General features: G+C 40.3%; 1 protein-coding gene across 6 annotated transcripts in view; it reads left to right on the top strand.

Annotated features, from left to right (window-relative positions):
- The window catches only part of PAPOLA (poly(A) polymerase alpha), a 44,903-nt gene extending 25,131 nt beyond the window's left edge, over positions 1–19,772 (top strand). Inside the window, exons 13-23 of one of the 6 annotated variants that reach the window (XM_061998931.1) lie at positions 1,814–1,867; positions 2,555–2,674; positions 4,201–4,310; positions 6,278–6,399; positions 10,259–10,401; positions 11,743–11,840; positions 13,276–13,493; positions 13,886–13,951; positions 15,465–15,539; positions 15,734–15,802; positions 17,601–19,772. In XM_061998931.1, the coding sequence (XP_061854915.1) occupies positions 1,814–1,867; positions 2,555–2,674; positions 4,201–4,310; positions 6,278–6,399; positions 10,259–10,401; positions 11,743–11,840; positions 13,276–13,493; positions 13,886–13,951; positions 15,465–15,539; positions 15,734–15,802; positions 17,601–17,696 (1,171 nt within the window). In that variant the 3' untranslated portion in view covers positions 17,697–19,772. Of the gene's footprint in view, positions 1–1,813; positions 1,868–2,554; positions 2,675–4,200; positions 4,311–6,277; positions 6,400–10,258; positions 10,402–11,739; positions 11,841–13,275; positions 13,494–13,885; positions 13,952–15,464; positions 15,540–15,733; positions 15,803–17,600 lie in introns of all 6 variants that reach the window. The other 5 variants (XM_061998930.1, XM_061998929.1, XM_061998935.1 and 2 more) reach the window with 5 other exon arrangements.
- The last annotated feature ends 6,277 nt before the right edge of the window (positions 19,773–26,049 follow it).

The raw sequence follows: 26,049 nt of genomic DNA, 5'->3' as shown, positions 1-26,049 counted from the left end.
ACAGCATCAATGTCTTAAAAAATCTACAAGTGACAAAAAAAAATCTCCCAAAAAAAAGAAAAGACACTCCACCAAAAAAAAGTCCAAACCTACATACTTAATACATCTAGAGATCACTATTGAGAAGCAGAAGCTTAACTCTTTCAGCTAGCTAAAAAAGTAATTAATCATTATGCTTATTTTTGTAAATAATAGGGCTTAGTTCTTTTCTGGGTGCTCACAAACTAGTTGAGGCTTTTAGACACAGCCAAAAACTGTTTATTGTTCTTCAGAAGTTTGGTTCAAAGAGCTGCCTTAAGAAATAACTGGAAAATTAGTTTCTTCAAATACCTGCAGATTTGAGATTTGTCTGTTTCAGTTCATACATGGTTAGAAACAGCAAAAAGCTTAAGTTTCCTACTAAAAGAGAGATTCTGCAGGTGTATGTGGGAAATATGTAGGAATCTTCTGGATGATGGTTGCTTATCTAGTGCTCTTTGGAAGAAATTGTTGTTGTAAATCTCTCACAGAGTTTGAGTAAAGCAATCTTCTTTTCTTTTTTTTTTTTTTTTTTTTTTGAGTCATGCTACAAGTAACTAAAATGAGGATTTCAGTAACAGGAGAAACTCCTTCACATTTTTGTATGAGGCAGTTAATGCTGCTAAAATGCCAAAAATAAGTAGGTGAAATGCCCTCGTGAGCAGGGGGAGAAACTTCTCCAAATCTCTCTTTTCCACACCTCTTGTTTCATAGACGTTCTCTGACTGGGTTTGAAGGACTGTAGTGTTTAGCAGGTTTTTCTTCTTGACACCTAAAGATTAGTACAGAAACTCATTGATTTGATCAGGAGATTTTGCTTTACCATTCCAATTTGAAGGCCAATAGCAATGGGTGCTCCGTAGTTTTTGTACATTATTAACCTTACGTTCCTTTCTATGAGGTATTTGTACTAGAGTCTAGGCCCTCATGGTACTGCTGTTCTTTAAATCCTGGTTTGAAGATAACTGAATATCCTGGATTAGTGTAGAGTAATGCAAAGTTGAATGGCATAGGCGTTTGAAATAAACTTAACAGCTAAACTTCTGAAAAACCTGACCAAAGACATGTAAGGTGCTGCCATCTCCCTCATGATGAATTCAAGTTAAAAGTAATCATTTCCTTTTCCTCTGTCCTTGGGCTGCTTTAAGATACCGTTCTTGCTTTGTATACTGTGTCTTTGACGTTTCCTTACAGTGAGTATTACACTGATTATCTTGGCATATAATTGAGAGATAAGAATTATCAGATCCTTGTGAAGTTTCGGATAAGTGTGATCTTAGACAATTCTAAAATGCAGCTATAAAATGTCTTTAAATCACATTTGATAGTGTTTTGGCTTTGAACAAATGCCTGTGTGCTAACCACTCTTCTAACTCTTTGAAAATAACGTTGTGACCAAGACAACTGACATGTGTAGATGGTTGTGAGTGATTGTTTTTAGCTGTAAGGAATCTCTAGGAGTCAGTTAAATCCCTGATGTCATTGGGTATTGAAATATCTGTCCTGTTTTTCAACTAGTGATGTGTTCCTAGCCTTTTATTAAGGTTACTGGTACAAAAGTGTAGTTGCAAATGTCCCTAAAGTCTGAAATGTTTTGATAAGTCCATTAGTCACATGCTCGGGGGACGTAGGCCCTTTGTCTACATAATGATGCATACTTTTATTATAGGGTATGTACTTAGGCTAATAATCTGTAGTTTGCAATGTAGAATTTACTGCAAAGTTTTAATATTAAGGTTTGAATGTCTAGTTTTAGAAGTACAAATAGAATAGCATATTGTCTTTATCTCCAAAGGCATTATATTGTACTTCTAGCAAGCGCCCCGACAGAAAAACAGCGACTAGAATGGTGAGTAAAATGATTGCTATTTAAAAGAAAACCAAAACCCACCACACAACAAAACCAAACAAAACTCTGTCAACCTTAGATGCAAGGGAATATCTAGTGTCTTCTTAATGAAACGAAGTGGAGCTTCAGTGTTTCAAAATTAAATGGAAGGAGATAGTACACTTCTGAAAAACAGTAAAAGTAAAGACCTGGGCAGTGAAGGCCATTGCTCAAATTTTGCTTGTTTACAGTGCAGTCAGGTTCACTTCACAAACCTTATTTCCTTAATGCTTGTGCACTTTTTAAAGTAAGCAATGTGAGGAGGTATGTTTTCAGTCTTTTAAAATACCGTTTCTCAAAATCGCCTCTTGTTTCTGCACTGCTCAGTTTAAAAAGTTTTAAGATAGTCATTGGGAACTCTGTTAACTTTAAAATTCATCATCTGAATATTGAAGACATATGTAAAAGGCAATCAGCAAGAGAACTCCTACTCAGTCTTGCTATTTAATTCTGTTTGTTTGCATTAGTTTTTGTGGCGCGTTCACTTGGGTTATTGGTCTGAAATAATCTGTGGTGGATAGTGCACTAGTTCATTTGTAGACTTAAATATGATGTAAGGAGAATGTTGAGGATTTTATTGATATACAATGTTAGATACTACTTTATTTCATACTAATGAGAACTTGCTAATAAATGACATTTATGCAGGGTGGGCTTGGTGGAGTCAAAAATCCGTATTCTAGTGGGAAACCTGGAGAAGAATGAATTCATCACACTGGCTCATGTGAATCCACAGTCATTCCCAGCACCCAAGGAGAATCCTGACAAGTAAGCGACACCATTTTTGTCATGCGGTGAGGAACTAACTCGACAAAAATACCAGTTCATTAATAAATAAACTAGGATTCTTACAGAATCTCAAATGGGGTAATTTTTAGTGATGTCATCTAAACACAAACAGTTTTAAGCTCTTCCCAAAGTATTATTTGTAAAACCAGGCATTCCTTATTCTGTATGTCTCTAAGCCAGAAAATAGCTGTAAGGAAGGAATACCTTTAAGGAACACATTTTTGGTAACTATATTAATGACTTAATTTCTTGCCATAATCCACTTTGGTACTGCTAGTTTAGCAGTACTGCCAGTTTAGCTATTGTTTCAGCATCTAGCATCAGTTGGAAAGACAATTTTGAGGCAGCACTAAGAACCAGATCAGGCACAGAAGAACTGAGGTCTTGAGTAACTAAGTACATTTAATAGAAAATTTAGTAGTTGAGATGAGTATCATCTTGGTAATGGCTGATGTTAGGACTCCTCAGTACGCAGAAACATTTCAAATTGTTTAGGATTATACTCCTTCACCTCCCTGCCGCCCTCTCCTCCCCAATCAAAACAGTGATTGCAGTTGAAACTACTTTTAAGACTTCATTTCTAGATTGTGTTGCAATTAACTTGTGAGGAACCATATTTTTGTGTGAAGCGTGAGGATGAGGAACAATATATATTTTTTTTTTTAAAGCTATGTACATAAACTGCATTCATGTCTCAAGGGAAGCTGGACAAAGGCAATGCCTCTTCAGCACCATTTTGGTGGGTAAATACAGCTACAAGTGCCCGCATCATCACGGGCTCCAGTTAGCTCTTATTTCAGAGGGCTTGATGTGGGCAGTTCTTCTAGGAAAGGTTGTTTTTCCCAGTGTTAACAATCGATGTTCTTTCACCTGCCTGCCTAATTTTGTTCATTGATGGACTGGAAAATAGTCTTCTACAATAATCTTACAGGAAAGACACTTGAATTCAAGCATTAAATATCACGAGCTGCTACACAGAAGTCTTACAATAGTTCATACCCTGTATATATTATATGAAGGTGAGCTGTCAAAGGGAGGCTCTTACCTCAAAACAGCACTTTGCAGCCAGGCACAGCTAAGAAATGTGAGAGTTGAAGACAAGTTTAGGTGGCAAAATGGAAGTTGTTTAGTCAGGGAATTGATTCTAATTACTTTCAGGGTTGGGTGCTGAAAAGCCATCATCTTCCAAATCTGTGTCCTTTACGGTTGCAATGGCTAGTTGTAACTCCTGAGAATGACACAATCTGTACAGAAGCACAGGTCCAGTAATTGACTAATGACCTGAATTCATTAGGTTTACTGGAGATTTGTCAGTGTTTCGTGACTTCTTTATATTGCGAATCAAAAAGGGAATGTTGCTAAGCCAGCTTTGGTTTTTGCCTTTCCCTGGCTACCTGCCTCTAGCTAGTGGAGCTAACATGTACAGCGTTTTTCCATTGCAGCAGGTAATAGGTTAATCAGTGTTTCTGTCAGTGTTCTATAACTGTTTTGTGTCAATTTTCCAGGGAAGAATACCGTACTATGTGGGTGATTGGGTTGGTGTTCAAGAAAACTGAGAATTCTGAGAATTTAAGTGTTGATCTTACCTACGACATTCAGTCTTTTACAGACACAGGTGAGTCTGGCTTTCTAGATGTTCTGGTTTTAATACATTGAAGTTACTGTCTTTGCTCATAATGTGGTCTGTTTCAGTAGTAGATGTCGATTTAGTAGAGTAGAAGGATTTGGTTAAGGAGTTAGAATGTTCTTTAATGAAATACAGTTAATGATTTTTAAGGCTTCTAGGTACTTCAGATAAATTCTTTATTAAACAGATTGATTATCATATGCAAACGGTCTAGCCTAGCATCATTTTGACAACATGTGTAACGCAGTTAAAAATGTAGGTTACTTGATGAAGTGAGGAAATTGTACACCTCCCCCCCACCCCCCATGTGGGGCTTTGAGTGAATATAATAGAAGTAGATGCATTTCTGTAGGTCATGCCAAGTTTGAAAGTTCTTTATGGTCATATACAGCTGTGGTGAGGGTGTCTCCCAGTCAAAGTGATTTTTATTTTCCTGAGAGGTGGAATATTCCTTTTGGTAACTGGTGAAGGTGAAACTGTAGACGCATCATCCTAGTTTTTGAGAAATTAGAAAAGGCATAACAGCTTGGCTGCCGCTCTGAAGAAGAGAAGTAATCTAAATTACAATTTCTCAGATCTTTTGTTGCTTATGAACAGATACTTTAGTACTGTTCTTCTCAGATTCTTTTGGTATGAAAATACTAGAACTTGCACTTTTGATTTTGAATCTCATTTACTTGCATTACATTCGAATCTTAAACTTTTGTTTGCCTTGTCTTTTGGAATAGATACTAGATTTTATCAAAACTACTGAAACGTTTTAAAGGATAAAGTTAAGGAGTAGCTGCTTTTAGTGGGAGCAGAGAGAGGGAGAGACATGAACTGTGGGATAGGTTTTCCTTGTGTTTAAACTCACTTTGGTAAGACCTAATGTCGGGAATGTGGAATGCTTCAACCATGTCTGGCTTCCCTGAGTGTGCTCTACCTTAACTGTACTTGTATAATCTTTACACAGAAGCTTCATGAGCTTCTTGAACACCAAGAGTTACTGTAGTAGACTCTTCAATATGCAATATTCGTTAAGCTCTTTGTGTATCTGTGATGATGTGTGCACAGCCTATTCAGTGAAATTTCTTAATGTTTGTAGAACAGACAGTGAATAAAGGAGATGGCCTCTGAAGTTTGTTTCACTTAAGACCTGCAGAACAAATGTTCTATTAATATGTCTGTCACAGTTTTGTTCAATGTTGTCTAAAAAAATGGTGTAGAACAACAACAGTGTGTTCATATTTACCTGGTTTTATTTGAATGCAAGGTGTTGGGTTGTGGTGTAATTCCTTTAGTAGCACTAACCACATTGACTTTCCAGAAGTTAATGTTCTGAGATGAAGAGAAATAATTGATGATATTGGGCAAAATAAAAAACCTCAAAACCAAATGAAACAACAAAACAAAGCAAACAAGCCAAAAAACCGCAAAACACAGCAGAAAACCCCAACCATAATTCACTGTCGTATAAAACCATAGTGGTGTCTGGGTTACCAGAATGATTTGTAATATATTAGCTGGCACACTAATCCTGACTTAGAATCTGTTTGTTGTAGGAGCTGCATAAACAAAAGCTGAACCAACTCTGAAGAAAATAGGTTGACGTAAATACTGTAATTCTTATGAAGGAAACTTATTTCAATCTTTAGTCTCTTTGAGGCAAAATGAAGAGTTTACTGCAGAGTTGTAACTGTTAAAACTTGTTAACAGTACAGAAAACTCTGTGCTTGCAAGATATTTTTCTTGGAAAGCAAGTCATTTGTTTCCACAGTGGCATTTTAGTATTTGTGTTATCAGTGCTGGTATAGGAGGTCGTTCACTTTCTTCCTTCAGAGCAAAGAAATGCTGTGCTGGTACTTGGGGGTAGTAATAAATGCTCTGAAATGCAAATGGTTTGTGTCTGGGTAAGGAAGTGGACTTTTTTTCAAAATGCTTCAATATGTCTTAATGTTATTCTAATTGTGTAGTTTATAGGCAAGCAATAAACAGCAAGATGTTTGAGATGGATATGAAGATTGCTGCAAGGCATGTGAAACGTAAGCAACTTCACCAACTGCTGCCAAATCACGTGCTTCAGAAAAAGAAAAAGGTAAACTTCACTAATGTTTGAGAGCAATAAAAATGCCATTGAGAAAGGGTTCCTCAGCTTTTTCAATTTACTAATCGAACTAAAATTGCATTTTGAAAGCTTAGTTTTACCTGTGTAAATCATATCAACTCGTTTGACTTGTAGCAGTATTACTAGATGCAGTAAATGTAATACTAGATTTCCCAGAATGTCAACAATGGGGGTAGTATCTTCAGATGTGCCTGAAATCTTGTTGGCCTTCCTACACTAAACAGATTTACAGCAGTATTTTAAAGTTCTCTTGCTGCTTAACAGACAGGTCATTTAAAGGAAGCATCTGTAACAGTCACAGAGTCTTAAGGGCTGGAAGGGACCTCAAAAGACCATCCAGTGCAACCCCACTGCCAGAGCAGGACCATCTAGAGTAGGGCACACAGGAACTCGTCCAGGTGGGTTTGAATGTCTCCAGGGAAGGAGACTCCACAGCCCATCTGGGCAGCCCCTTCCAGTGCTCCCTCACACTGAAGAAGTTTTTCCTTGTGTTTCTTTGGAACCTCTTCCATTCCAGCTTGTACCCGTTGCCCCTTGTCCTATCATTGGACATCATTGAGAACAGCCTGGCTTCATCTTCCTGATACCCACATTAGTGAGATCACCCCTCAGTCTCCTCCAAGCTAAAGAGCCCCAGCTCCCTCTGCCTTTCAAAGGAAGGGAGATGCTCTACTCCATCATCTTTGTGGCCCTGATCTGAGCTCTCTCCAGCAACTCCCTGTCCTTCTGGAACTGAGGGGCCCAGAACTGGACACAATATTCCAGGTGTGGCCTCACAAGGGCAGAGTAGAGGGGGAGGAGAACCTCTCTGACCTACAGCCCACAGCCCTTCTAATCCACCCCAGGATGCCATTGGCCTTCTTTGGGTTGTTCTTTCCCAGATGCAACACTCTGCACTTGTCCTTGTTGAATTTCATTCAATTTTTCTCTGCCCAACCCTCCAGCCTCCAACCCACAAACTCTCAGCTTGCCCCATCTCCTCATCTGGACAGAATTCCGTACATTCCAGTTGCTATCTCACGCAAAGAGCAACTCCACCAACTCACCTTTGTTGGCCTGCCTTTCCCAAAAAGGGCATAGCCATCCATGACCACATTCCAGTCATGTGAGCTGTCCAACCATGTCTCTGCAGTTGGCACCAGATCACAGCCCCTTGCCCATACACAGACTTCGAGCCCTTCCTGCTTATTCCCCATGCTGTGTGCATGGGCGCACAGGCATCTCAAGAAGGAAGCCGATCGTGTAGGATTCAGCCCTGACACTGGCTTGCCACCCTTAGGCTCAGCTGAAGGGGGCCTGTTTTTATCCCCTTCCCCCTTCAAAACTAGTTTAAAGCCCTTCCTGTGAGCCTCACTGACTCATTCACAAAGATCCTTCTCCCCCTTTAAGACAGATGAACTCCATCTGCCACCAGAGCAGGCGTCATGAAAATTTCACCACGGTCAAAAACCCCAAAGTTGTGTTGGTGACACCAGCCTCTGAGCCCCCTGTTCATCAGGTGGGTTTTTCTTATTTGTTCAGTATCCCTCCTTGCCATGAGAGGGGTGGAGGAGAGCACTACTTGTGCTCCCGAGCTATCTCGCGTTCTCCCCAATGGCCTGGAGTCCTTTTAATAGCTTTTGTACTCCTTCCCATAACCTCATTGTTACCAACCTGCATTACCAACAATGAGTAGTAGTCACTTGGCTGCACCAGACCAGGTTGGTTCCTGGCAACATCTCTAATCCAGGCCCCAGGCAGGCACCAGACCTCTATGTGGGATGGATCTAGTTGACATATGGGGCTTTCAGTTCCCTTCAGAAGGGCATCACCTACTACTATAACCTTCCTTTTCTTTTTAATTGAGGCAGCCCTAAGGTATGAGGGTGACTGACTCACCCTGGACGCCTCCTCATGTGGCCCTACATCTTCATATTCCATTGCCTGGCCCTCAGCTTCCAGAGCCCCAGACCTGTTGCGCTGGGGAGGCGTTGGAGGCTGGGAGGGATTTGCCTGCCTCCCCAAGAAGGGATCTGTATCCATCCCCCTCCATCTCTTAGTTGCCCTCTGTTAATCTTGCTACAGGACAGTAGGGGCTCCTCTACTTCTTGTGAAGACTCAACTTGCTGCTTACATCTTGGGGATTGTAGGTTCTCAGTCCATCAACCTGTCTCGCACTCCCTGATGCTCCTGAGTCTTTCCACCTCATTCTTCAGTTCAACCACCAGGCTAAGCAGGTCATTCACCTGGTGGCATCAAACACAGGTGTTGTCTTTACATGGTCTGTTAGGTATGCCAGGCTCCTGCTCTCCCTGCAGCCACAGACCTGGACAGCTGTGTGTTTATGAGACCTCTATCTGTGTCACTACATTTCTTTGTTGCTACCATAGCTGCCGGCACCACCAGCTGCTCCCAGCGACTCCTGCCTCGAGGGTGACTCACTCCTGTGCTCGAGTTTGCTCTTGAGACATTTAAATCCCGTGCTGTGGCTGCGACTGCACCCTCAACTCACCAGTGTAGCCCGGCCCGAGAGAAACGAACCCGTCAGCGCCGGTTCTGCCACTGCGCTGCCTGCCCGGGGACAGCCTGCTTGGCTCAGAATGCTGATGGCAGGGAGTGGTCCCAGTAGAACAGTCAGTGAAGCAGTTATTGCTGTCTCCAGCCATCTTCTCCTAACATTGTTGCTACTTACAGGAAACTCTTAAGTCCTCTAAATGAAAAATTCCAAGCCATCAAATAGAAGCAGAGTAGAATGTTGAATGTGTCGCTGCCTTTTTGTGTCTAGGACGGTAGTTTATTGCTGTAGCTGAGGTTGACTACTTTGAGGATCATTTGAAGGAAAGTATTCTTCAACCTGCAACTTGGCAGCTTTTGGTGTTGTATATTCTTAGGAGTGGAAGACTGAACTGACAGTTTTGACAGTTGCCCGTTCTCTAGCCGTGGTTTTCTCCCTCAATATGTAGCTTATCTGCGTGGCCATACATGAGAGGTAGTGGAATTTGTAGTGAAGCTGTTACGTTGGATGTGTCGTACTTTCAGTGGAGGCAGAAAGGAGGAGATTGAACACTGAATTTAAGAATTCAGTCTGTATTTCAAAACCTCTGCTTTTTGTGTTGGCTCAGTCTGAGATGAAGACAAGTTTTCTCGTTTTCGTGAATAGCTAAGCCCCTGTTACATACTATGGATATATCTGAATGACATGCTTTGTTCCTGTGACTGTTGGACAGGAACTGCTTTTTTAAAGAATAGGAAGTCTTGTATTGGAACCAAGTGTAAATCCTTTTGTAACAAGTTTCGGAAAACAATGTAAACGTTAAGTGAAGCATCTCTTCAGGTACTGCTAGGTCAGAGGAGGTTTTTTCTTCTCCACTGACTAAGTTCCAATCAGTCTCTAAATACTCTGTTATCAATTGTGGCTTTGGTGTACATCAGTATTACTTTTAAGTTAATGAAAGCAACATCTATAAACCCACCAAACCAGACCTGAAATACCCTCACTGAAATACAATGACAGCTTATCTTACGTTTCCAAAATCATTGGTTTAGACAAGCCTGTACCTTAGCTGTGAAAATGCAAGTGCTTGTAGTGCCAGGAAAGTGGATTGTTTACATGTTAAAAGGGTTTAAAAACTGTTAAGTTCAACATTTTTAAATGCTTCTGCTTACTTTCATTCATGGTGACATGGTGACATTTGCTGTTAAGTCATTGCTGTTAAATCACCTCTCGTTTTCTTTTTCCTCATAAGTGTAACAGCTAACACTTTGCATAACCGAAACATTACATCATTTGAATCTTTGGATTTTAAGCCCTTAAGACTAATACCTGTTTCTTTTGTCGTGTGGATTGCAGCATTCAACAGAAGGGATCAGACTGACAGCTCTGAATGACAGCAGCCTAGACTTGTCTATGGACAGTGATAACAGCACGTCTGTGCCTTCACCTACTAGTGCTATGAAGACGAGTCCATTGAACAGTTCTGGAAGTTCTCAGGGGTAATGATGAATTTCACTCTTGTTGCTGCTCTCTGTTCCTGAATTACTTGTGTTTAAAAGCATAGCAAATACTGCATGAGTGAGAGACTACAGTTATCAATGTATGAAGGTTTCAAATTGGAACTTGAAGACACTCCTATTTCCAGTTTGAGCACTAGAGCAGGGTTAATTTTGGGGAATGAACAGCACGGCATTAGACTTCAGATGTGGAAATAAAAAGTTGGGTGAATACACTTTCGAATAACAAGGTGATATAAAAACTTGGGGGCACTGCAGTAGGAGACTGTGATAGGCAGTGAGCAGGAAACTGAGGTGTGAGAATGAGGAAAGAGTTATGTGAGCTTGGGATCAAAGTATGAGACCGTGAAGTTGAGGCTTTCTGTCTGGGAAATCGGTAGTGCTACTGCTATGACTGATGATACCTGTGCAAATATGAAGTTTGGTAACATAAGTCAACATAGTGTTTTCAAAGTGTGCATATTAATGCTTATCTTAATCCTGACTTTCTGTATTGCTTTTTCCTATCGAAACTTCAGTTTGCCCAAGTAAATGGGATTCTACTCACTCTCTTCTTTCGAGAGTCTCGTGTTTGCTTATTTGATACACAGAGAAATTAACATCAGTCTCCTACAGTTGTGCAGTATTAACTATATATTACAGGCTGTCGTGTAGGATTAAATACTTCAGTTGACTAAACTTATTCCATTTGGCGAGGGCTTTTTTCAGTTAGTCATCTTCTTCGGTAAATGACTGAGTAGTAGATGCTATTGACCATGCTATTAAAACAAGCCTCTAACATCTAGGGTGTCACACTTGGAGTATGAATTGCCTTGTCTTGGCTTTGGAAATACACTACTTCTGTGTTTCCTGAAAGTAACAAAATGGAGTTTTTTGTCACGTGAAATCCCAGGCTTCTGCTGAAATCATATCCACAGGGGTGTGTACAGAGTGAAAAAAACCCTTTCTGTTCCAGTCCTTCTACAGGGATTTTGTTCTTTCCTTCAGGAGAACAGTTGCTGTTTTCCCCTGCACCTTATTTGGGGCAGACATTCCCTTAATTTCTGGGGTTTTTTTCAACACAACTTCCTGTTGATCTCTCTCTGAAGGGATTCAGTTTAAGTATTTGAAATATCACCCATTGCTCAGGTTGGATAGTAGATTGCCAGTGCTCACTGCTGTCTTCTTACTGTCACATAGTATCAGTAGTTCTTCTCCATAATGTAGATAAAATTCTGTCATCTCTGGTGACCAGACTTGAGTATAGTGTGATGAAAGGTGGATTATACAGCACCATAGTTTTGCTGTACGTTCAACATTTTGTCTTTTTTCTCTTTTCAGCAGAAGCAGTCCTGCACCAGCTGTAACAGCAGCATCTGTGACCAACTTACAAGCTTCTGAAGTCACTGTGCCACAAATAAATTCCAGTGAAAGCTCAGGGGGTAAGGAAAATGGCAGAGTAAATTGTTTCTATTGTTTTTGGGTTTTTTGTAACGTTTATAAAGCAATTTTTCTTCTAGTTTCAAGTTTTTACATAACACAAGCTGTAACAAGTTCTCCTTGATACAGACACATTTAACTACTTTCTTTAGTGCTTAGGAAATCATGGCAGAATACTTTGTGCCGTGACATTTGCTTATGTTTAGGGTATTTTCCATTCACAATAGCAGCAGGTTTCTGATGACCTGGTGCAGATCTGTAGTTCTGTTTGGTCAAATGAGGAAAAGCTCTCTAAAGATAGAAGAGCAATTTTTGAATCCATTTTTTAGTTAAACCCAAGAGGTGCTTCTGGCACTGTCTGTAATCTGTGCTCCCATGTTTCTGCTCCTTGTGCTTCATAAAATTGATTTCAGGAATGAAAAAGTCTCATGTGGAAGCAGAACCCCCATTCTTTACCCTGTGTGTGTTGACTTCTCTTGTCCAAATAAGTACTTAATACTTAAAAAAAAGAAGACTTTTTAGTGAAAGAACAAAGGCACTTGGTGAAAATGTTCAGCTGCTCCTCTTTTTTTGATGGTATTTTAGCAGTATACAAAGAGCAAGCCAGAAATAGATGGAAAAGGAGACCAACTGGTTAGCTTTTCAAGACGAGATCTCTTATTTCACTGTGACGTGAAGGATGGTGGAGTCTTAGTGTTCTCTGATTTTTATTGTAAGTCACAGGTGCATCATTGTGAGGAATTTTGTCCATGAGTACTAAATGGTGCTGAAATGACATGACTGCCTTTTAGATTTGGAAGCATGTCAGAAGTTATTTGCTTTTGATTAACCAAAACACAAAACCAGTCACCTGATAATTAGTAATGAAACATTTCCTTATTGTAATTTTTCTCATTCTGGAGCATCTCCTTGTGTACACTTACTGTTTTGAGGTAGGCAACGAACAAAGTAGAGCTTTGTCATATGGAGCACTTTTCAAAACGATGTATGGAATATTAGGTCTTTTTACCTGGTGCTCTCTGACTTCAAACCTATCTATTATTGTTTGCTCTGAGCCTAAGAAATTATAAACTTCATGTTTGAGAGAAAAAAGGAGTATCACATTGCTCTTGGAATTGATTTATGGTAGCCTTTGGCGATGCATATGTATGGCTGAGTACAGAAACATTAACATCTGTATTAGCACAGAGCTCTGTCTAGGCTGGTCTACTCTGTGCCTGGTACAGGAATTACTTCTCAGAGTGAGCTTGAAACTAAATTGTGCTATGTATGCATGCTTGCTGTTCCAGTTGTGATGCTTGTGCAACTGATGGTACCACTTCCATGGTGCCTACTTGATGCCAGTGGGTTGCAACAGACACCAGAGGTACTGGTGATTGAACTGAAACGATTGTGTCAACTCATCTTGTTGAAGCTTTTAAAACTATTTATCCACAGGTACTTCAAATGAAAGCATTCCTCAAACTGCCACACAACCAGCCATTTCTCCACCACCAAAGCCTACCATCTCTAGATTCTCCTCAGCGTATCTATTAAATCCATCACCAAGAACTTCAGGAAACGTCGCAACTAAAATGCCTAGCCCTGTCAAAGCAGCGAAGAGGACTTCTTCTCCCCATAAAGAAGAGTCTCCCAAGAAAATGAAAATCGAAGAGGTATTTGACATTTTGAGATCATACCGTGGCAATGTCTGAAACTTTGAATATTGATGTTAGCTGCAGAGTGATGGTCCTCAGGCTTCGGTGTGTTAAGTTGTTAAATGGAGTGTGTATTTCGTACTCTGATTGCATTTCTGCCTTATGTATTCAGCTTGCTTGGGTGCTAGGTTTTGTATTATGCTGATACACTCACTATGTGACATATGCTGCCTTAGCACAAATGCTCAAGATACTCAATTCTTGTCTTGAAAGTAGTTTTTTGTTAGTGTAACATGTTAAGTCTTACAACTAATTCGATCTCCAGAATCACTTTGACTTTATTCTCTTGTTGTTTTTTAAGAATATGTCTTTATGATTTTAAATGTTGTCTGGGTTTGTTTGCATTTCAGCAGGATGAAATGAGTGAAGATACTAGCTGTATAGATATGAATGATCACGAAAAAATGGAAACTAAGGTATGTATGCCTAGACTGTACGATTCTGTGTATATTAATCGGGAATCTTCCCTGTGAAAGCTACTGTGTTTCCTTGTAGGAGTCACTAAGATTTGTTTGTAGGTAACAGAATCATGGTACTTTACCCACTGGCAGGCTAAGCTGAGCCTGAGTCCATGCTCATGTAGTGGGTTTCTGGGTTTTTTTACCAGTCATTCACACGGTATTATGCACAGTGCAAACAGTAATGGTGATGTTTAGATTTGCTAAGTCAGATCAGGGATGTGGCTGTGTGACTTGCTTTGCCTGCATCCTTTGTCCTGTGTATTGCGTGAGGATTTTTGCATGTTGGGCTGAGAATGCTGAAGCCAGGTGCTACCTTGTTCACTTTTTAGATTAAAAAAATCTCTTCTGATGGTGAAGTTTTTTGGTATGATGTTGTGGCCTTTCAGAGATTCAAGCATACCCCTCCAGTATCTTCTAATGCAGCAGACAATTTGTCTGCTTCTTGGTGAAGAGTGTCAGTTGGTCTTCAGCCTTATGAACACAGACCTCCCCTGGAACTTAAACAGCTTCCACAGGGCAAGTTCTGTTGTCTTGGGAATAGCCTGGGAAGTATGCTGAGAAACTAAAATACCTATTAAAAAGTTCAAATGCTTTGGTTTATAGTTTCCCCACCCCTAAGTGGGGAATTATAACTTGTTATGTAGTCACCTTGAAATCTCTTTGAAGTCAAGACAGGTGAAGGCAGAAATGCATGTTAACAGTTAACCCTAACATTGAAAACGGAACCTCTGAATCCAGACCATTATAAAAGACATAGGTCATCCTGTTAGCTTTTATTGTCAGTCTCCACTAAATCTGATGTCCCTAGTTTGCTTGGAAGGAAACAGGAATGAACTTCTTTAACGTAAACGTGGGCGTTTCTCCCTTGAAGCACATGCCTGTTTGTTAGGGTAGAGTTTACTAAATAGGACAATTTGAACTAACAGCCTGTTTTCAATGAAATGAGAGTGTGCCACTGTCCTGCTTTAGCCATGCAGTCCCACTGTTCTACCTCAAAAGCTGGCGCTGACTTTGATCTGTTTGTCCAGAAAGCTCATTCAACCCACTAAAGTGGCAGGAGAATTTTTCTGTCAGAATGGCAGAAGGAGCAGAAAAGCAATTGAGTTTGTGACAAAGTCAGTAGCTTTTCACAGGGTCTTCCTTGACACTACACTTGTTGTCTTTGAGTTGAATGACTTGTAGTGCTTTCTATAGGATTCTGTATGTAAAAAAGCCGTGAAGTGGTTAATTGACAACAGAGAGGGGATGTAGCTTGTGTTCATTTCAGATTCCTAACCAGCAAAATGTTCCCTAGTGTGATGATTTCTGTGTTGTAAAAGGATGGGTATCAACGCAGCAAAGACTGGCACTTGCCTTTTTTCTCGTGCTGTATGGACACAACTTAAGGCATTCTGATTAATGGAGTTCTGCATAAATAGCTTTTATAATTGAAAGTGGTGTAACTGTGTTGATGTTTCTGTTTTTTTAGGAGCAACTTGAGACAGAAGTGAATGTTAATTCTCAAACAGAAACTCTTCAGACGAGTTCTCTGCAAGCTCCTCAGGTACTGTTATTAAAAACAACACCTCTGTGTGTGTGTGCTAATCTGTGGTGAAACGCTGACATTGAAGTGAGTCCAGATGTTAAAATAAATGTGTGATTTTTATTATAAATCCATTGTATGGAAAGCTGCTTGTTGTTACTGTCACGATTTTTGTGTTTTAGATGGTCATTGATCTTATTGAATGTGCATTGTAGCTAAACATGTATGGCTTGCCATACAAACTCACCGAAGCTGGATTCGCTCTTCTGAATTGTGCCTTCAAAGTAAGGGGCTCAGTTTATTCCTTTGTGCTTTGCACATCACAGAATAATCCTTTCTAACAAGGAAACAAATGCTTTAAATAGCTGCTGCTCTGAGAGATCTTACTAGAGGCTGAGAGTGTCAGATGCTGATATTTGGTATGAGACAGAGGAGAAGTTGTAATCTTAACAATTCATTAGCCAGCTGTGTTGCTTCACTGCAGGTGTTGTAAGCATAAGGAGCATTGGGAAAATAGACATTGACTTCTGTGACATTCACTTGAATTTTTGTTCCTAGTATTGTAATAACTTGTAGAGAACGCATCTTTATCTTTACTAGCATTTTTAAGATTCAGTTAGTGCTCTACTGATTACAGTTTTGCCATCACAAAGTATTTTATGCACACTGTACTCATTAAGTGATGTTTACTAAGTGTAGTGATGCAAAATGGAGATACCATTAATCCTATTGCAATGTATTTGTTACCAGATTGTTTAACTGTAGGAGCAGTACTGAATAACAGGTACCAAAATTGTTTGGCAAAAGGTCTAGATGTTACAGGAGCACTCTAAATTGTTTCAGGGAAAACTTTAGACTCTTTAGTACACCAAATTTCTTTCAGCTGTTGTTGAGGGATGTTTATATAAAGCTTTTCAGCTTTTGCAAACTGTGTAATTAGTTACTTTGCAAAAGTAATCTCGAAGCTGCAGAGGAATGGTGGACCTCTTCTGCAGCTTTTCAGTATTCTCATGTTGCAGAAGGATACGTTAAACGCGTTGAGCTGCTGGGGGCAGCAGGGAGGGGAGGGCAGAGCTGTTCTGCCCCGAGTCCTCCTTGCGTTGTGCTTTGCTGCCACATCAGTCAGTAATAACTTGATTGACTTCTTTTTAATAAAACAGCAGTTAAGAGCAGTCGTTTAATGCAGCCTTTCCCATGTATCAAATGTACCTTATATTAATTTTGAACCCTTATAACACATGAAAACATTTTGTAATAAGTCATGGGAAGCAATTCATAAGAACCAGGTTACTGAGCTGGCAAACAATCTGCCACAGTGGAAAAGGAGTATTTCAAAGTTTAAAAAACACCAAACCCCAACTATAGAGGCCTGTTAAGCATGTGAGTAATTAATGAATCACACTGAAGCTTGAGATTGATCCTCTTCTGTGTTTTCTTTTATTTGGCTTTAGATATAACTTCGCTGAACAGGATTTAAGTCATTTAAATGAGAGGAGAAAAAAAGTGTTCAGAGTATTTTCAAGGTGAAATTCTTAACCCAGTCATATAGCACTGTTTTAGAGTTCATCATGTCTTTTACATGTAAATCTAAACTAATATGAAAAGTTGGAAATGTAGCTGTAAAGAGCTTTTAAACAGCGTGAAATGTGAATGTGTGAAGACCCATACTTGGGGACAGCTTTGACTTTCTCATCGTTCACCTGTAAGGAGCTGAGGGTTAACACTCAGTTGCTCAAAGGGATTTTTAAATACTAAACGTGTAGATCAGGTAGTGGATGTCACACATCACGTACCCTCACTATGTGGATGTTCTGTTTTATTATAATGCAGGTTATTAGTAGTCTCAGCTTTACCTGCAGAGCTTCCTAATTCCTTGTAGTTGTTGAAAAAGGAAACGCACACTTCGAAAGAGGCTCTTGCACAAATTTTCCCTGATGACTGTATAGGTGAGGGAAATAGCTGCTTGGTGTATTCCTTCCAACTCTTTAGATCTTGTTTTTAGAAGTTAGTACAATTACTAAGGTATTGCTCTTTTGATATTTCTGAAGTTAAAGCACAACCAAACTTCTCTTTTGTTTTCAGAAAACGCCCAGTACAGACCTTTCAGATATCCCCGCTCTCCCTGCAAATCCTATTCCTGTTATCAAGAATTCAATAAAGTTGAGATTGAACCGGTAAAAACAACCTCAGGGGTCCATAAACAGTATCTGCCAACTCAACCTGTCGTCTTCTAATGCTAGAAAAAAAGGAGAACGGAGGGTGCAAGACTAGAACATAATCGCAAACGGATTTAGGTATATTTTGTGCACTTCCCTTTCTGGGCTGAAATCACCACTTGGTTGCAAGTCCAGGTTAGTATGTGAAGCCAGGAGTACAATTAATGTGTTAGCAACAGTTGCATTAAGTATTTCGAAGGATTACTGCCTTTAAAAACACGAACACTATTTGTAGCCATATTTGACATTCTGATTGAATTTGTTTGATGCATTGTTTCAAAATTGAGATAAAACTGGCATAAGAATCCCTTAAATGCACTTTTATGTACTTTTTTATTGGAGTATGACTAATTTTAGATCTTCAGCTGGTAGACTTTTTGTTTTATTGGAGAATCTCTTCAACAGAAGTAATCTGCAAATTGGATGACGTTCTGTGGTATACTATACATTGAAAGCGAAGTGTATAGTATATGTACCTCAACTGCCATCAAGCAGCAGTAAGCCTTTAAAATAAAAAAAGTTTTTGGTTATAAGACACAAATTGAGGAGGTAATTGGGAAGTTTCGGTATTGGTAGGACGTGATTAAGATGTGGTCTACTTTTATTTATAGGATTGTTTTAAGGTGCATACAGATCAGCAGTTGAACAGCAAATAAACTTTCCTTTGAGCTAATCAAAACTCCTTCATCCCTTTTTGATCCTTTTATTTCCTGGGAAAAGCTTTTGCGTTTACCGTTGAGGGTTTTGGGGTTGGGGGTTGAGTTTTTTGGGGTTTTTTTCAGCTTGTATGCACCATACAGGAGAGTAGTTATTTATACAACATCAAGCCATGTACTCATTGGAGTTCCCCTCTGGCCCGTACCTAGTCATGACACCCTGTGGCCCGTAGGCAGAAATCCAAACTTTTTCCCCGTGACTGAAGCGTTTCAGTGAACGCGGCGTGCCTGGGACGCACCACACCTGTCTAGATGGCCTTTGAATCGCTAACCGTCAGATGATTTTTGTACACTCCATAGAAGTCCTGTACGCATTCAAAAGCTTCCAATTTTAAATAAAAGCAAAAAGAGTTTTCCCTAAGGATTTTAACCTTTTATTTTTAGCTGGCTCATCAGAAGCAGTTACATACCGAACGACACTGAGTTTTTAACAGTCACATTTCTAGTAAGCACTTGACATCTAGTAAGCTCTCTTGCTCCTATTTTTTGTTCTTGTAGTTCTATCAGAAAAGTAACAACTTTTTTCTTTTGAAGAACTGAATCTCTCATGGCAAAGAACAGCAGGATTTGAGGAACATGAGGGATACCAACAGTAGTACCAGATGTAGATAACGAACTTCATGTTACTATTAAGTCTGAAATACGTGGGATGTCAAATCATACTTCCCGTACTTCGATTAGCATGTTTTATGAGCTCCCTTCTCCCATTGTGCTCCATACTATTACACGTGCATCTTTCATGTTAAAATTAAATTACTTACACTCTTCCCCTCATCCTTCTAAATTAATTCTCCAAAGTCAGAGTGTAGCTTATCTTTTACTTAGGCTGTGCAGTAACTGAAGGGTTTTTTTTTCGCCATTTGTCTGAGATGTCTAGTATACAATATTTCTCTTTTCCTTGCCCTGTGCAGCCTGCTGTCGTCCACCCCTCAAAGAAGGTTATATTAACAGTTGAAGTGTACAAGGTGTCTGTGTATTTTGTGTAGCTATGGAGTTTAGATCGAAATTGCCAGGCACAAATTTAGTCTTGTCATTTTGTTTACACATCGGGAAATCTTTTTCATTTTATTAAACGTTTCATGTAACTGCACCCAAGTTTTGCCAAGCTGGAAACTTGGAACTTCTCTGTATAGTGACTTTTTAATTCTAGTTTTCATAACCTGGAGATCAGACTGTTGCTTTCGCATGATGTACGTAGTGTCTCATGACTGGAGTTTGCTTTGTTTTATAGTATCTGTACTCCTTGTATTTTTCAAGAGCTATTTTGTAAACAGATGATGTATTTCTCCATTGAAAACACAATAAAAAACAGCACAATCCCACAGTTGTCTGATTTTTCTAAATGGACAGAATTTACTCTCTTGATTCGTACTTAGCTCTTGAGTTTTCTGCCAAGATGAGACGTGTGGCCCAAAGGAAACGGCACGTAAGCGAATGTTCTGTAAATAAGCATGACATTGGGTGTAGGAAGTGGAAGTAGCACTCGGCAGGATGATGCGGTCTGGTCTGTTAAAGGCAAAGGTGGTGGGTCATGCAGTGGTCCACCCCAAAAACCAACCCCCCAAAAGCATTTTAGGAGCATCTGTTCCTTGTCTCCTGAATAGGTGTCCAGCTCAAAATCGTACATACTTGAAAGCTGACAAAACTAGAAGACGTGTGTCAAAAATTTGGGGCTGTACTGTTTTCCTCAAAAGTTTGGACTCTGTTTTTAAAAAGATGAGCTGTACCAGTTTTGGCATCTGAACGCTTGCTCTCCACACGAGTGGCTGTCCTTATGTCAGCAGATGGCACTGTTTCTCTTTTTGTCAAGTGGTATACGCCTGCACTGAAATAAAAGTTAAAAAATCACAAGTAGCTGTGCATCACTTGATTGATCTTTGTATCAGCGTGAGCCCGATCCTCCAAGTGCTTGATGTGAGTGCCTCCTTTTGACTAAAATTTCTTTAACTGGTAAAACCACTGATGCTCATGGTCTTTATAATTATCCTGCCTAAAACAATAAACTTTCCTGTTGTATATATTTTCACAGCATGCACTTGCTTGTCTTGTTTAGAACGGATTCGTCTTTATATCTTGGTCACCCCATCTCCCTTTCATCACAACTGATGTTGTTTATGGTTTTAATTCCTCTTATTTTCTCTGACCAATAAAAATCTGCTGGTAGACACACAAACCTCTGTTCAGTTTCTCGGTCTACTGGCAATAGGCTTCAGTAGGTTTGTTTTTCTGAGTTACCCATCACGAACCCCCAGAACTAACTTCACAGGCTCAAAAGGATCTGCAAACGAGGAGCTGAGAAAGAATTAATAAGCCATAGTTGTAACAGATGGCTTTAGACATGCTGATTTGGATCAGACATTTGAGTGGATGAGTTGTAGCTGAAGTTGTGCTTCCCTACTGTAGGTAGTACGTGTATGTGTGGCATTTCTTACCGCATTGTTATAAACTGCAAAATCCTTAAAACTGTAGCTGCAAGTATTTAGCAGCAGAGAATATCCAGAGCATGTGGTAGTAGTGAGTACTCATTCATAATAAATGTACCTGAATGAGAAATGCAATCTTGATCAACAGTAAAAGTGAAAACAGAGTTCTTCAGCTCCTAGAATAACCAAGAATAGTTCATCGTAGAAGGAACACGGTAGAAATTACTGAGCCAGAGTCATACTTGAGTGCAAACAAAACTAGTGTGGTAGTTGCTGACGAAGCAGGCCATGCTTATCTTCTCATAACACATTCTTTAGAAGTGGTATGCATTTGTACTGAAGATGTTTTGCATGTTGGAATGATCCTGGCATCATTTATGTAGCTATAAACACGAGAGTTAAGTATCTTTGCTGTGCTTAATCTCTCTTCTGCATTGTTGTGGCTGAACAATACTTAACAGAACTTTGTCTGGTCTCGGCAGTACGCTCATGAGTGTCTGTATCGATGTGTATTAGCTGAGTATGTGGGAGCTTCACTTTCTTAGCAATCCAGTTATTCTTATTGGGAAACTGTCAGTAACAAACCATTTTTAGTTAAATAATCTTAGCAAAGAGTCTGTTCAGGAAGAAGAAACCATCTTGGATGTGTCGATGGGGCAGATGCAGTTTGACACGTCTACAAAGTTCAAACTAGTAATTTGAAATATATGCAAACATCCAACATCTGCTGCCATCGTCACCGAAAGAATGCAAACTTTGATACCAGTCCTCAGAGGGTCTGTTTCGTTAGGGAAGAGAGAATGGGATGAACCACTGCTGAATGCCCCATCTGCTCCTTGGGTGTTTATTGTTTTAAAGTAAAGCCCTGTCATATTTGTGTTGTTCTGACTGAGTTCTGGAGTGGTATCTTTAGGTAGCTTATGTCCTCCCACACTCCGTGAATGAACCACCTCGCAGTTCCTATTCAGCATGTCTGTGGGGTTTTTTAATGACTTCAGCGTTCTAGTGGAATGTTTTAAGTCAGCTGAGAATGACAGTGTCTTACACACATTATTAAACTTTTACCTTACAAGCTCTTCAAGGTACTGAATTTAGAAAAAACAAACAGTAGCATATAAATGGTTGGAAAAAAACCCTGTTTAAAGGTACACACAGACACCATCGAGCTTGGTTTTTGCAGTAAATTACTATCTTTAAATAAACACCAGAATCCAGGCAAGTAATAGGAAAGGGTAAGGAGGAAAATTACTGTTGGTGTAAGGTGGTAAAAATTCCAGTGTGCGGGGTAAAGAAAGCTGCCTTTATTTATTTAACTTAAGAAAATTGCCAATGCATTTAAACTGCCCCATAATAACTGTGGGCCACACAGATACTGGGCAGCTTGCAAGTGCAAATGTCTCTTCTTGTCTGTCTTACTTGCGAGCTGGTATCTGTGCTTTATGAACGCAGCTTACGTTTGGATATTTAGCGGACAATTTCCTCAGCCTACTTCAGTGAGCGTTTTGCCTGCGTACATCTACACCTCAGTGCAATCTTGTGGTCTAAAATGATTCCTGTGATGGTTGCTGCAGTTAGGGGGGCCGCTAACTGAAGGCAGATAAAATTAGCAGAGTTGAACAGGACGTGAGGTCACTTAGCGCTTTGTTTATCAGGCATAGAGCGGCTTTAAAATAAAGCTGGAGGTGTGGGAGGGGGATCCCTGGGCGTTTGAGGACGAACTCCCCAGCCTCTCCTCAATGAGAAGTTTGATTCTAAGTGAACGTAATGAACATGATACTTCTTAAAACAGCATGTGAGAGTGTTGTGCTAGAGCTTCAGCTTTTCTGAAGCCTTGCCCTGCATGGTGCCTGATGCTGTGTGCCTTCCAGAAATCTGGCATGCGCACTCCCCTTGTTTGCCTTCTCAGTCTGCAGTGGAGCTGTTAATAAAGAGATTGATGATCAAGTTGTCTGAAAGAGACAGTTGGACAGGACTGCTCGCCATGAGTGACAGAGGGCATGCTCTGCCTTCACAGCCAAGCACGTTGCCCCCAGCAGAGAGCTGGCCATGCCTGGACGCTGTGCCAAGCCTGTTCAGTGCGTGGGGAGAGGAGTCTGTGGCTTAGAGGAAGGGCTTCTATTAGATTTTTAGCTTCTATTCTTAAAGTGAGATTTCCCTTATTGAGTAAAGTGAGCCTTTCTTTACTGAGGATCATCACACAATCTAAAAAGACCCCTTTATGGTTTCTTGAGACCACAGGCAGTTTCAGCAGCGGTGTGAAGGCTGGGGTAGATCAGTTCGGAATTTGTTGTGAATGGTCTGCTAGGACTGTGAAAATATTTCATTGTGGCCTGGTTCAATGAAGTGAAGTAGAAATCCCTTGTTCTTAAAATTAACATATTTTTTTTTTGCTTTTATGGGGAATAAATGCATTATTCATGTGCTCAATCTAGATATTAGCTTCTGTAGGAATCTCCCTGCCAAGATGTCATAAACGTGATTCAACTCAGTCACGTGGTTGGAATAAGAGAAGCCCAGAATGATGGATGGAAGCATTTGTTGTCTCAGCCACAGTTTATCATGTATAATTTTTATCCATCACAACGTAAAAACCAATAAGACCGATAAAACACTTGATAGTTCAGGCCATCTGCTCACAGAGTGTATTAGAATTATTAGTGACTACTCCTCCCGTTTTGTCGCCCAGAACCGTGCGGGCTTTCTGCACAGTGGTTCCTCTGGCCACTGAATGCCAGCAGTGCATTGTCTAGGACTACGTATTTTTTTTGTGGCGTCTGTTCCTTGCAGGTAGTAAGATAAAAAGATCCTCTCAACCTTCATCAGCAGCAATGACTTAAAAAGCAGTTTCAGTGGCCCACGATCAACGTTCTGCTTTAAAAATGTATTTACAGGAGGAAGATCCGTGCTCTTGGTCTGACTGCGTGTTCAGGGGAGGTGAACCATTTTCTGTGCACAAGTTGTACAGATACTAGTACAGACTTCTGCTTGTGTTATTGCCTGCAAGACATTGGGGTTTTTTACTGGATTGAAAGATACAGTAATTTACCAATGAATTAATAGATCTGTTATTTATGTATGCTTTCTCAGTCTGAGAAAAAGCAACAAAACACTAAGAAAAGTGTTTCTTTTCTGTGAGCCTTTGACCTAGACAGGGGTGAACTCTTGTTTTGTGGTAGTTGCTGTGAATAAAGTAATGTTGAGTTGGTGTAACATTTTTCCAATAGTTGATAGAGACACGAGGAATTTATTCTCAGTGTTTAAAAGCTTTGCACCTTGGCTGAGGCCCCTGAAACATTCAAAGAAATGTAAAGTTTGTTTTATAAAACTCTTGATTAATTCTGGAGACTCCCAGATCTGTCAGAGAATTGAATATGGTTACAGTAACCTGAGAAGATCTGGGTTTTTTTTAGTGTAGGTATGTAAACTGCCTCACTCCTGTGTCTGTAGGAGTTGGTTCATAATGTCAGTCGTGTTGCTCTGGACAGGACCTGTGTAGCCAGAAGCATGCCAGATGTTCTGTCTTCGCAGATAAAGTCAGAAGGGCAAGTTTGATCTGTTACCATTAGGACTGGTTTTTTAAGCTTAAAGAGTACTTTTACACTTGATTTACTATATGCTGTGTTTTGAAGAACACGTGCCAGTCACATGTCACGGTGATGCTGCAGTGTGGGGATTTTTCCTTTCTAGCTCATCAGTTTTTCAGGGGTAATTCAACAATTGTTATGGATGTAGGGTTCCACAGGAAGAAGTTCTGTGTAAAATAGACACATCTTTATCACTTAATACTTTCTAATGCTCTAATATGTTCAGATTGTAGATTACTGCCAATGACTTGTTTGTATTCTTGGCACCCACTGTTAGGTGTGACACTGGGTGCAGCATCCCTTCCCTGACAGCAGACAAACCTTCTCAAAGAACTACGGGAATGAATTGTGCATTCCTGGGCATTCCACCAACGTCACGCACGCGCCTTCAACTGGTTTTGGTGCTATGGGATGTTTCCTGTTACAATCCTTTAGAAAGGAATCAGAATCACAGAGTGGTGGGGGTTGGAAGGGACCTTTAGAGATCATGCAGTCCAACCACACTGCCAAAGCAGCTCCCACCTAGATCAGGTCACACAGGAACGTGTCCAGGCGGGTTTTGAAGCCCTCCAGAGCAGGAGCCTCCACACCCTCCCTGGGCAGCCTGGGCCAGGGCTCCCTCACCTCAGCACTGAAACAGTTTTTCCTTATGTTTAAATGGAACTGTTTGTGTTCCAGCTTCATCCATCACCCCTTGTCCTGTCACTGGATGAAACAGAAAAAAGCTCTGCCCCAACCTCCTGGCACTCACCATTTAGATAGTTGTAACTATTAATGAGATCTCTCCCCAGTCTTCTCCAGACTAAACAGCCCCAGGTCCCACAGCCTTTCCCCATAAAGAAGATGCTCCAAAGAAGTCACAGTCTGGTTATTTAGATCTTTTTATGCAGCTATATGAGGAGAAATAATATATATTGTGTAAGTAAACAACCTCTCCCTATAACATGCCACTGTGACTATGAAGCAGTTTGTTAGAAGGACTGTCTCGCAGCAAAGCCAAACTTGAATGCTAATCCTGACTTGTGCATACGTGACCTTGACAGGGCTGTTGACTCTTTGCCTCAACCTGCTCGTATATGAAATGAGATTGGTGATTACCGGCCGTTTCACAAATACTGGCATTTGAGAATGTCTTGGAATTTTCATATAGAAGATGCTTGAAAATGATTCCATTGGATTCTGCTGTAAGCATGAATCACACACCACTTGTAACCCATACACTGGTTTTCCAATCTATTTTGTATCAGATACATCATTTTTATATCCTGCTGTAAATTAGTTCTAAAAGCGTCACCTGAAAGAGGAAAGGTTCTTGCACGTGCTATTGGAACAGTGTTCCAGTAAAGGAAAACAGCCAGATTGGGTGTCTTGGTGCTGTTTTTATCTGGAGACATACTGTGTCCTATTTTACCTTTTAAAAAAGATGTATCACACCTTCCCTAAGCACACTGCTGCATGTGGTGGTTTTCCCCCAGGAACAATACAGAGAGGTTTAGATCCTAAAAGCTGCACACCTGTTTGCTGTTCTGATTATCAACGGTTTAATCCTGTTGTCTTCTGCCTGGTCTGCAGGCTCTGCAGCTCACTGGTGC

Source organism: Colius striatus, chromosome 6, assembly GCF_028858725.1.
Source record: "Colius striatus isolate bColStr4 chromosome 6, bColStr4.1.hap1, whole genome shotgun sequence".
NCBI lineage: Eukaryota > Metazoa > Chordata > Aves > Coliiformes > Coliidae > Colius > Colius striatus.
The sequence above is the reverse complement of the archived record's forward strand: the minus strand, read 5'-3'. Positions and strand labels throughout refer to the sequence as shown.